The sequence below is a fragment of the Orycteropus afer genome, unplaced genomic scaffold (genome assembly GCF_000298275.1).
Source record: "Orycteropus afer afer isolate SDZICR_OR568_19922 unplaced genomic scaffold, OryAfe1.0 scaffold00061, whole genome shotgun sequence".
NCBI classification, from domain to species: Eukaryota; Metazoa; Chordata; class Mammalia; order Tubulidentata; family Orycteropodidae; genus Orycteropus; species Orycteropus afer.
The window spans coordinates 1,430,568-1,442,797 of NW_006921648.1; the positions used below are offsets into that span (position 1 = coordinate 1,430,568).

A 12,230-nucleotide genomic window follows, 5' to 3' on the forward strand; every position below is an offset into this window, starting at 1 on the left:
GTAATAGGCCTTGGGTTACTGCTGGTAATCCTGCCTTCCCCTTGTAGGGTTAGAGGAGGTCAGAACATGTGGCCTCCTTGCCGTTTTTGCAGCATTGGACTCCCAACCAAAAGGTTGGCAGTTCAAACCCACCCAGAGGGGTGACTCAAAGTAAGGTCTGTCTGGCGATCTGCTTCCAGGAGGTCACAGCCAAGCAAACCCTGTGGACAAACAAAATCAGAGAAGACTTCCTTCTCCTTGTCAAGCCCCAAATTATCCCAGCAGTTCTTTCTCTAAGGCAGAGGGTGAAACGTTCAGGACTCAAAGAGTCAAGAAACCATCAAAAAACCCAACTATGTTTCATTTAATTCCAACACAAGCTAATATTAACTTAACCGTAGACATTGTAAACACTGGCTTTTCAACTCTCTGTTGATCAAATTTGCTTGTTTCTTTCTTCTCAGAATCCCAAACAATGAACCTCTCTTATCCTAAGCGATTCAGGCAATGAGAAGTTTTTTCATGGTGAAACTCCTTAGGTGTGAATTTTTGGGGACAGAAAGTGGACTGCCTCCCTCTTTGTACAAGATGATTGACAGTGGAGTCATCCGGTTACAACTCCTCTTTCATTCACGGCGTTGAGTGATGGGCTGTTCATGTTCTCTACCGGAAATATGGCTGACTAGAAGCATGCGTAATTTCTCATGGCAGTGAGCAAAAAAGGGAAGTTCCATCAAACAGAATACTTCATGCTTTCATCTACATATTTTGTTTTAACTTTAACCTTTAAAAAAAAATGCTACAATGATTCACAAAATATTCATCATCATAATCTCAGAATGATAAATAATTATATGAATTTAGCTACTTTCTACACTAACCAGTGTCCCAAACCCAAGACTCTGTGGAGATGTTCTGCTCTGTGCACGTGGGGTCCATGAGTCAGGACAGACTGGGTGCCTAGCAGCAGCACTAACAAATAAAAAACTAAAAAATCCAAATTTTTGTTTGAAAGCAAGTAGAGGACAAAAATAAGTGAGGAGAAAATGCAGTCACATTGGCACATTCACTGGCTGAAGTTTTGACCTGAGTCAAGCATTTGGAGTTGCTCAGGATGTCAGCATGTTCACGCAGGTGACCAGCCCAGACCAGTCTGTGGCTGCTCGCTGCCGGGGGAAGGACTCAGCTCCACCTCCCATTGGGAGGAGGAGTTGCCTGGAGGCCAGGCCGGTGGGGAGGGGTACTCTGTCAGCAACAGAGATGATTTAGGAGTTAGGAAGGGTCTCCTGAAGCCCTTCTCCCCCAGCACACAGGCTGGTCAGCTCTCCTTACTGGCCTCCACAACCTCCGCGGAATGGTGTGATGGGGCATCTGAAATCTTGCAGGTAGACCTCTCTCTGGCCCTGGTCACCTCGGCTTCTCAACCCCATGGCCTCTGTCCTGCTCAGATAAGTGTCACAAAGTTCTTTCACTCCACTGATAAGTGCCCAGAGGCACCCCACTCCACCAGCAAGCCTCCTCCTTGAAAGCCCTCAGCTGTCTTGCTCTGCAGCCTGCAAGCCCAGCGCACCATCTCGTCTGTCTCCTGCTCCGCTGCCTCTGCTGTTTCTTCTGGATTTACAGCTCACTCTCTTAGTCTAGGAGGTTCTCAGCACAGAGACCCCAAGTCCAAAAGATGCACTCCACTCTGGGCTCTTCTTGGTAGTAGTGAGGACTTCCTCTTCTGCCTCTGAGAGGGCTCATTTTAAGCTTAGCATGATAAGCAGTTCCCTTGTTAGGATTTCATGCACTTTATTTGCATCATTAACAAGCTATCCAATCCCCATGCTGGGCCACAAGCACCTCATTTGCATATTCCCACCTGGTCTTTGGTGAGAGTTACAATGACTGTGGCTAGAAGGGCCATATTAAGTGATTCACTGCATTGCAACCTTGCATCCTGAGAGCCAGGCCACGCCGCTCCCAGGTGAGCACGGGGAGGGATGGACACCAGGGTGCTGGCTCTCCTTGTGGGTGGTCAGAGACGGTCCCGAGGGACCTCAGCTTTTCCTGTTGAGGATCTGGGGCCTCCTTCAGCTGCTGTGGCTGTTGCTGGGTGCCATCGACTCCAACCCATGGCGACCCCCATAAGGGTCCCTAGACTGTCATCCTCAGGGAAGCAGACCCACAGGTTTTGCTCCTGTCACTGAGTGAGGAGTCACTGGGTGGGTTTGAACCACCAACCTTTCATTCAGCAGCCAAGTGCTTAATCATCGTGCCACCAGAGTGCCTTCCTCCAGCTGCTACCTCCTTGAACAACGAGTCAGCCTCCCACACCCCAGGCATCCTGGTCCCACCTGGTGCACCCCATGGTGGGGGATGGCAGGTGGGGTAGGGGTGCTCAGTAAAAATGCTCCCATCAGGCCCTAGGGTCCGCACTCCCCAGCCTCTGTCACCCCTCCCACAATGCCAAGTAGGTATTTCCTTGGCTTTGCATCTGTGGGGCCTTAGACATGTCATCCACCTTTTGGGGCCTCAGTCCTGGGAGGCCAGGTGGGCAGGTGTCACATATGTGGCCCAGTGCCAGCCTCGCAGCAGGTGCCCGGCCCTGGCAGGGGCTGTTGGTGCTACGATTAGAGCCAGCACAGGGCCTGAGGGTCTGGTCAGGGATCCCAGGCCACACAGGCTTGGGAGGGGCGGGGCCAGTGCACTGGACCCGCCCACGGGCCAGCCTGCCCCTCCCTTCCTCGGCCCCACCCCAGTTTGAGCTGCAGTATCTTCCCTCTTCCTGGAGAGTTTGGGAACTCTGACCCCAAGAAGCAGCCCGGAAGTAGTGCCCAAACTCACCATGGAGCTGGTCCTCGTGGCCACCCTGCTGGCTGTTCTGCCAGGACCCCTGCGGGGGAACGAGACGTCCACAGTGCCTCCATCAGACCTCTCCCGTGCCCAGAAGAGAAACCTGGATTCAGGTAGGACAGACGTGGGGGGAGGGAACAAGCACAGGAGGGTGGAAAGCTGGGGTTCAGGGCCAGGCAGAGCCGGAGTAAGGAGCCCCAGTGGCACTACGGTTAAGTGCTCAGCTGCTAACCTAGCGTTTGGCGGTTGGAACCCACCAGTGAGCAGCTCTGAGGAAGAAAGACCTGGCAGTCTCCTTCCATGAAGCCTACAGCCTCAGGAACCCGATGGGGCAGTTCTCTGTCACTTAGGGTCACTGGGAGTCAGAACCCCCTTAATGGCATCTGATAAGAGCAACCAAGAGCCAGAGTGGTGGGGGGCTAACCCCCTCCCGCTTATAGCCTTGCACTTGGGCAGAACCTCTGAGGGGCCCGGACGTGGGAGCCCAGTGTACTTCCCAACTCTGGCGCCTTCCCAGCCTCCACCATGACCCCAGCGAGCAGGCCCCTGTTGGGAGGGCCCATGGTGTCATGGAGGTGGCACTCAGCTCTGGGTTAGGGTTCAGACTCTCCCCAGGAGGCCCGTCCCAACCACTCAGGCCCTGCCCCTGCCCACTGTGCTTGGCTGAGCAACCAGGCCCCCACCTCTGCCTCTGCCCACCCCCACTTCGGCTGCCCCGCACCCCCCGGGGTCCTCCAAGCCAGGCTTCCTGTTTCACCCTGCCCTGGCGGCAGAGGGGAGGTGAAATCCAGTGCACAAGGGGCGGGTCTGGAGCACTAGAGGGGTGCAGAGGGAGTGCCTGGGTGCTGGGACCCACAGACTCCCCCTGCAGTGTGTGGACGTCCGCAAGTGTCCGGCCGCATCGTGTCAGGGCAGGAGGCCCGGCCCGGCCGGTGGCCGTGGCAGGTCAGCGTCCAGGAGCGTGGGGTCCACGTGTGTGGAGGCTCCCTCATCGGTGAGGACCAGGTACTGACCGCCGCCCACTGCTTTGACCAGTGAGTACCTCGGGGACGGCAGGAAGTCAGGGCTGGCCAGCCCCCCATCCCTACCCCTGACCCCCAGACCCTCATTCTCCCACTGGAACAGCAGCCCTCCACCCCACCCCTCAGCCAGGACGGGAAGCAGGGGCACCCCCTCCCACTCTCCCACCCAGGATGGTCCCGGGCCCCAGGCTCGGTGCGGGGGTGGGGGGAGCAGGGAATGAGACAAGCCCAGCCCTGGCCCCTATTGTCCACTCCTCAGAACTGATCCCCAGAAACCAAGAGCCCCCACCTCAGAGAAGGCCAAGCCTCCAGTTCTCGGCTCACAAGCTGGGTGCCCCAACAAGTTACTCCCCTCCCCGCCCCTGCAAACTCGGGAGAAGATTTCGGGCCTTGTGGGGCTACTGCAGGGACTCGACTCAAGGCCTGTGAACACATTACTTGGTTCCCCCAAACCCAAGGTGTGTCAGCAGTGTTGTGACCCCCACCGCTGGCCCTCACTCCACCCGTCCTTCCACACCCCCAGGAGGCTGCCCCTGTCCGACTACTCAGTGTTGCTGGGGTCCATCTCCTCCTACCCTGGCGATGGGGAACCCGGGCAGCTGCGCAGGGTGGCCGAGCTCACCGTGCACCCCAGCTACTCGGCGCTGGACAACCGCGGTGACATCGCCCTGGTGCAGCTGGCCACAGCCGTCAACTTCAGCGACATCATCCTTCCAGTCTGCCTCCCCCGGCCTGGAGACCCCCTGGGCCCTGGCACGTGGTGCTGGGTCACTGGATGGGGAAAGATAGCCCCGAGTACACGTAAGCGTGCTCCGAGCCGGCGGTGGGGAGGGGCAGGTCCTGGCGGTGACACAGGGGGCTATGGAAGCGACATGGGGGGCTATGGAGGCGACACGGGGGGCTATGGAGGCGACACAGGCCAGCTGTTGAGATATGACCTCCCCAGGGCATCAGCAGCCCACCCCCCAGACTCCCCAGAGGCCCCCACTCCGTCCTCTGAAGTGCTGGCTGGCCTGGGGCACATGCCCACTCCGATTGGCTAGTGCCCGAGCCACAGATTCAGTGACGTAATTCCTGTGTTGGTACCCAGTACACATCCAGCGTAGTGGGGCTTGTTGGTGTTGTGATGTCTGGGCCGGGGGCCTGGCCAGGGAGTCCAGACCATGAAAACCAGGAAGAGGCCGGGTCCTTGTGCCCAGGGGCAGCCCCCGGGCAGCCTGGCTCCTTCCTTCTGAGCCCCACCCCTCTTGAAGGAAGAGTTTGAGCGCAGAGTCAGAGTGCTCGGCCCGATTACGGTCAAGGTGACCTCTGCCACCTGCTGACACCTGACTTCCTCATCTGCCAGCGAGGTGTCCGGGTGCCAGCTCATGGGTGATGGGGGCGGTGTTCAGGGAAGGGTGCATTTCTGGCACTCCCATCTGGACCAGGCCAGAGTGGGCAGGGAGCAGTGCTCAGCGAGCTTCAGCCTCTGTGCCCACCACTGGGGCCTTGTCATCGGCAGTCACCTTTGTGAAATGTCCAAAGTTGAGCTGTGAAAAGGGCAGGGTCCCAGGGGGCCAGAGCCAGGCCCCCGCCCGCTGGGCGTCGTCCCCCCGATGCCGGAACCCACGGAGGTTCCCGCCACCCGTGTCGACCCTCACGTCCTCCTGGTGGTGGTTGCTGTTGTTTTGGTTTTGGTTGTTTTTCATTCCTGACTCACGGCGACCATTGTGTGTCAGAGTAGACCCGTGTCCCTCATGTCGGGTTTTTCAATTTATTCTTGCTGTTGTGGAGAACACACGTGCAGAATGTGCGCCGACCAAACACCTTCACCACGTCCGGTCAGTGCCGGGGATCACCGGTACACGGTGCAGCTGAAACGAGACAGGGGGGCTCCCCATCCGGCACGACGTCCAGGCCTGTGCAGAGACCCCAGGCCCTGAGCGCTGAGAAAGGAAGCGTTGTTGCAGGCCAGCGACCAAGGAGCGTGGAGGCTGTCTCAGATCAAGTTCCCCGAGGCGGGAGAGCTCAGGGCTGAAGTAGGACTCGGAATAGGGCAGTTAGGAATGTGCACGGGCTCTCTGGGAACTCGCTGACTATGCATTAGGCTCATTAGCATGGCAGGGAGTGCAGTGTTGTGGCCACCGAAGCATGTGTTTTTCAGGTTGGGACACAGCGGGCACTTGGCTGCTGTCTCAGCCCTTGAGGTAGGGCCACCAGGAGCAGGGCATTCTCACGTTGCTTCAGGCCGTGCGGTCAGGCTACCAGCAGGGGGCAGTCTTAACAACCATTCGTTCTCTCCTGAGCGGTTCCTCCGCCATGGACATAAAGTCACGGCTCCCTGAGGTCCTACCTCATCTCTCCGGTTGCTGTGGTCAATCCGATCCTGTATGGATAGATCTTAAAAGAGTATGATACTCAAGCAGACTTTTTTTTCCCAAAACTGAGGTGTGAGTCACATAACATGCACTTCTTGATTTTTAAGTGAACAATCTAGGCTCTTAGTGCACTCACAATTTGTGTGACCACCACTTCTCTCAACTTCAAATCTTTTGCACCTCCCCCTTCTCAGTTTTTCCAGCAGCTTCCCTCTGGGGCTCAGATTCCACATCCGTGACACGGAGGTGACACGGACACAACTTGCCACTTGGGGTGTTGTTGTTGTTGTTGTTGTTTGCTGTTGAGTCAGCCCCGACTCATAGCGACCCCTCCTTGGGTTTCCGAGGCAGTACCACTTGGGGTAGTTGGCAGGAATTCATGCGCACAAACTGGCACCTGAGGACTGGCACCCGAGATGGCTTTGGGTGGCTGGTCCATTGGGTGGGGGCATGTGGGAACAGCCCAGCAGGGCCCAGGAGGAGCCTGCCTCAGGGCTGTGGCCACCCTCTGAACCTGCTCCTTGTACCCACCCAGCCCTCCCGCCACCCTTCACCTTGAGAGAGTTGTCACTGCCCATCATCGACACCCAGACCTGCGAGGCCTACTACCAGGAGGGTTCCATTTCCAGCCAGGGGCCCATCATCCAAGATGACATGTTCTGTGCCGGCTTCGAGGAGGGCCAGAAGGACGCTTGTGGGGTGAGCGGGGGAACCCACACCACCTCATCTCCCCACACTGCGGGGCCGGGGTCCTTGCTCCCCATCCCACTGGGGACCCCCAGGGCAGCATCTCTTCCTACAAGGGTCCATTCAAGAAGGAAGGAGACACTCCTAGGTCTTGTCTCCCAAGTCCACGCTGCTTCCTGGCGACCCCGTGTGGGTCACAGTAGAACTGCACGTCACAGTTTTGTTTTTTAATCTGTCTTTATTTTGCTGTTGCTGGGAACATACACCCAGAACACACGCCAGGTCAACCGTTCCTGCACGGACAGCGCGGTGACCCTGATCCCTTCTCGCGATGGCACAGCCCTTCTCACAGTGCTTCTCTGGGTTGCTCCTGCCCGACGCCCGTCAGCTCCCGGCCCCTAGTGCTCTCTCTGAGCTCTCAAGCGGCTGTTGTCACTTTGATCCCATAGCACAGCCACGGGGCTTGCAACAGCTGGTTTTTCAGAAGGTCTTTCTTCCCAGGCCCCTTGGGGTACCCTTGAATCCCCCCCTTGCAGTCAGCAGTCGGGCACACTCATCGTTTGCACCACCAGGGACCCCCCCCCTTTCAGATATCATAGAAATACGGTCAGGACATGCAACACCCCTAAAGCTTTGTCGTTGGGCCTGAATTTTTTTTCTTTCCGCAAGTTAACATGCAGAGCCCTTGCACGTATTTTCCTGAGCAGGTCACACTTCTGAGCTGGGTTGGGTTTGTATTTCCTCAGCTGCTCCTATAAACACCTATCTGCAAAGCAAGCTTCTGCTCACTTCTCCTCTGAATAGAGCTTCATCTAAAACGAGAACTTTCTTTTCTCACCCAAAGCAAAGCCAACAGCAGCGTGGCCACACAGACCTGCTCCTCAGAGCCTCGAGTCTGAAAGATGCGGCACCCTTTTCCTTTTATAGATAGATAGATAGATAGATAGAGATATACATATATACACATATATAGGAGCTCGGGTAGCATAGTGGCTAAGGCCCTTGACTGCTAGCTGACCCCTCGATCTCACACGCCAGATGGTTGTCATGACCACACACGCTCTCAGTATTATTTTCTTCCCCTTCTTTGTTTTATGTAGTCATTGTCTTCTTGGTTATTATTATTATTATTAAAAGCTCTAACTATTGTACAGAGCAGACACACCAGTAAACAAATTCGTTAACACTGTTCAGGGCCACCTTCCATCATCACTTGTTAGTAACGTTGCTAAAAGGGCAGGGGGTGGCATCTTCCGACCTCCGGGAACTTTACGAGCAGAAGACAGAACCACCCTCAGCAGCCCAAGGCTGATTCCTATGAGGCCAAACATGCCACCACCCTCTAGCCTTTTACCAACTCTGATACCAACCATCCCTCTCATGACACTTGCTTCTGTGCTGGGTTCGAAAATGTGTTGCAGACAATACTCACGATGATGGGGTTTATTAGGGAAGGAACAGGCTACAGGTGAGGTTCCGGAACGTGCTCAGGAGACAGTGCTTCCCTCAGGACAGTGTCCTCCCTGCTGTGCCCTCAGGCTCGCCTCTCTGGCCCTTGGCCTCTTGGCCTGGCCTCCGCCCTGCTCAGGCAAGTGTGTTACAAAGCTCTTTTAGCTCTGTGGATAGGCACACCTACGTGCACCAACTCCGCCAGCAAGCCTCTTGTCCAAGGGCACACACCTTTCCCTCCGTGGGCCAGGTCAGCCTGCTGCTGTCTCGTGCCTCTGGGTCCCACTGCCACTGTCTCTGCCAGGGCAACTCTCTCTGCCGGGCGTGTCTCTCCCTGCCGGGCATCTCTCTCTGACGTGAGTCTCTGCCAAGGAGGTCTAGCGCCAGGATCTCGGGTCCAAAGACACACTCCACTTCACCCCAGCTCTTCTCTCTTGATGGCAGTGAGATCCCCTCTCTACCTCTAGGAGGGCTCATTTTAAGCCTGGCAGAGTGACAAAACTAACCAATCCCAACACCAGAGTTCTCCACACCTTATGTGCATGGTCCCACCCAGTAATCCTGTGGGACTTACAAAGACTATGGCTAGAAAGCCATACCCACAGATGTTCACGCCTGGACCAGTGGCAGAAGGAAACGGTTCTGGAAACAAATCCACAGATTCTGTTCACGTGGAGAGACTGTGGCATGAACGGCAACCTGTGAGCACTGAACTGTCCAGTCCTCTTGAACTGTCCAATTGTTTAACGTCCCTGCTGTCCTTCACCAACTGGATATGAAAGCTTTTCGTATTCCTTTTCCTGGTTGGGAACACTGACATTCTATTTAGAAAACAGGCCATCCCATTGGCCAGGATTTCCTCCTCTTAATTCCCAGAGCAGCCACCCCTGCCATTTTCCAGGACAACTCACCCATTGATCCTCCTCTGTCCCCTAGACCTGGCCCGGAGAGTGGCCAAGGGAGGTGGGGGACTCGGGGGCCCGCTGGGAGCCTCGCCCCACCTGTGTGAGGAGGCAGCTGGCGTCAGGCCGTGGCCCTCGGCTTCAACGGGAACCACTTCTTTCTCCCCAGGGCGATTCCGGAGGCCCCTTGGTCTGTGACGTTGGTGGCGTCTGGGCTCAGGCAGGGGTGGTGAGCTGGGGGTCTGGCTGTGCCCTTCCCAAGAAGCCTGGGGTTTACATCAATGTCAGCGTCTACACCCCGTGGATTATGAACGCAGCTCCTCCCTCTGGAAACTTCTCTCCAAGTGCGGCCATGATCCTCTGCTCTGTTCTGTGGCTGCTCCCGGGACAGCTGGGGGACATCCCCCCTCTTTCCCTGGGGCTTGGCTAGTCTCACCCCCCACAGCCCCAACGCAGGCCCTTCCCTGCTCCCTGCCGCTCGCCCGATCCTCCCGGGACCCTCTCTGGCCCCTGTCTCCTGCGTCTTCTCCTCCTCGTCCACCCGCCTGAGGCCGAGTTCAGATGCAGCCCCGCTTCAGGGATGGCTGGGGTTTCTGGCGCTCTTGGAACCACCGTTTGCAGCCCACAGCCTGGGTCTGTCTCTGCACATCTGTTTGTCTGGGAACAATAAAGCAGATCTGGCAGGGCCACTTTCCTCCTTCGGGGTCACAGCCTCCCCTGCGGTAAGGCAGGCAGGAAGCGGTCTTGTTTATGGGTGTCCTTGGGTGCTCACAATAGCCCACACCATCACCCCCATTTCTCAGACCGGGACACTGAGGGCTGGGGGCTCCAGGCCCACTCTCCCCAGCAGCCTGTCTCTCGGGGAGGGGTGCCCATGGGCACGAGGGCAGGAGAAGCAGCACCCCTGGACAGCTGCTGGGCCCTTGCCTGACCCAGCCAGCCGCTGAGGCCAAGGCCTTGGTGTCCTGGCTCCTGTCACCTGCCTGCTGCCTGTGCCTGGGACGCTGGTCAGCCCAGGTTGGGGGAGGAGTGGACGGGGCAGGGGACAGGCCTTGTAAGTCACTAGGAGGGCTGCGGGTCCGACCCAGAGTCGTGGTCAGATTTAAAGGCAAATTCTCAGGTTCAGCCGGGGCTGAGGTCAATCCTAGTGTCACTGGCAAGGCTAGAGTCAATCCCAAGGTCCTGGTAGGGACTGGGGTCAATCCTGAGGTCATGGGCAGGGTTCAGGGTAGGTCCTAGGATGATGGGCAGGGCTGGGTTCAGTCCAGGGTCATGGGCAGGGCTGGAGTCAATCCAAGAGTTATGGGCAGGGCTGAGGTCAGGCCTGTGTGGCTGAGTTGGGGTGGGGGTTTTGCCGACTCACACATCTGGGCCTGACGACACTCCCTCTCCCCCAGCCCCTCATCTCTCAGAGGAGCCTGGGAAATGTGAGACGAGAGAAGGCAAGTGGGGGCCGGACGCAGTGCTCCCCAACAGTGGCAGGAGGAGACGGGAGGAAGGCAGGCTGAGCCCCACTGGGTAAGGGCCCCTGTGTCCCCCCTGGGCCGGCCCTGCAGCCCACGCCTGGCTCCCCGTCCCCTGCTGACTCAGGGTCACTCCCTCCAGTGGGTCCCACTGCCCTGAGTCACAGGGTCCTCATTCCAACCCCAGGGCCCCTTGGGTGGACCACCAGGGCCACAGCCTTGGTCGTCACACACTGACCCATCACTGTGTGCCAGCCAGCTGGATGCCGTGCTCGGTGACCAGTGGAGCTGCCCGGGGAGGAGGATGGGAGCCCTTCAGCCATCACCCAGAAGACCCCTCCTCACATGCCACACAGCCAGGCATGTAAACTTGAACTTCACCCTCCACCATCTCCAGGCCCCTCCTTCTGTAGGCTGCTGTGAGAAGGGCCCTACTAGAGGCACATGGAGCTCTGGACGCTGACCTGTCCAGGTGATGACCACCCTGGCCCCGGCCACAGGGCTTTACAGGAGACAGGCCCAGACCCGAGTGCCTGTGTCTAGTAGTTAAGGTTGTATATCAACTTGGCTGGGCCTGGTTGAATGGCTGGGCAGCTGGTGGTAGTTATTCCCCATGATGAGACTGGCAATCAACTCCATGGTGGGATCTACCACAAGCAGCTGAGTAGCTGTTTTGGGATGTGGTCTGCTTCCTGTATATAAGGAGAAGCCTTGGGGATAGTCTCTAGCCTATGGCTTGAACCCTGCATGTAGCCGTGTCGTTGTTCAGCAGCCTGCCATGCCCTGCCAGTCTGGGGACTTCACCTGGACTTGAATTAGTGGCCTGTCGTGTGGTTTGGCAACATCTGGACTGTGCCTTTTTACTTGTCAACCTTGGGCTTGTCAGCCTCAGCAGCCAGCAGCTGTCTGAGTGAAGAGAAGCCTCCAGCTTCAGTGGGCCGGGAGCAGGAGGCAGAGCTGAAGCCCAAGGTTGAGGGGCTTTCACCCAGCCCCTAGAGCCTGGCACTTTGAACTCAGACTTAAAGCCTCCAGACTGTAAGAGAATAAACTCTTGTTTGTTAAAGCCATTTCATCTGTGGTGTATTTCTGTCAGAGCAGCACTAGGGAACGAAAACAATGTAGTACCCAGGGAAACATGCCCCATGCCATGCCGAGGGGGCCCTGTTCCCATCCAGCCTGGCCTCCCACTGACCCTCTGTCACTGGGTCCCTGAGCTGAGCCCACACCCACTGCCCACTGGTCTTGTCTTTCTCAGCAGGGAGGCTGCAGAGGGAGCTGGAGGGCCAGCACCACTGCCCAGCGCTGCCCACCCAGAGACACCCGGGAGCCCCCTCTCGTCCTGCCTGGCACCCCAGAGGGTGTGGCCAGCCCCCTCCCGGCCTGCCTGGCACTACGGAGGGTGTGGGCACAGCTGGAACCAAGGGCTAGGCTCCCACAGAGTGGACATGTGCGGTATCCTGCGTGTCCTACCGGGTCCCCTGCTTGGAGATGGCCTGACTCCATGCTAGGGAAGCCCTCCTTCCAGACCCCCTCACC

General features: G+C 57.5%; 1 protein-coding gene across 1 annotated transcript; it reads left to right on the forward strand.

Annotated features, from left to right (window-relative positions):
- Positions 1 to 2,806: 2,806 nt before the first annotated feature.
- Positions 2,807 to 9,661, forward strand: LOC103196026 (serine protease 33-like). The gene is made up of 5 exons (XM_007939681.2): positions 2,807 to 2,927; positions 3,686 to 3,848; positions 4,360 to 4,637; positions 6,729 to 6,892; positions 9,401 to 9,661. Exons 1-5 carry the CDS (start codon positions 2,807 to 2,809, stop codon positions 9,659 to 9,661), a joined length of 987 nt encoding a protein of 328 aa, XP_007937872.2.
- The last annotated feature ends 2,569 nt before the right edge of the window (positions 9,662 to 12,230 follow it).

Coding starts and splice junctions, on each gene's coding strand:
- LOC103196026 (XM_007939681.2), top strand. CDS start 2,807: ATGGAGCTGGTCCTCGTGGCCACCCTGCTGGCTGTTCTGCCAGGACCC. Junction 2,928..3,685: donor GAAGAGAAACCTGGATTCAG/GTAGGACAGACG, acceptor CTCCCCCTGCAG/TGTGTGGACGTCCGCAAGTG. Junction 4,638..6,728: donor AAAGATAGCCCCGAGTACAC/GTAAGCGTGCTC, acceptor GTACCCACCCAG/CCCTCCCGCCACCCTTCACC.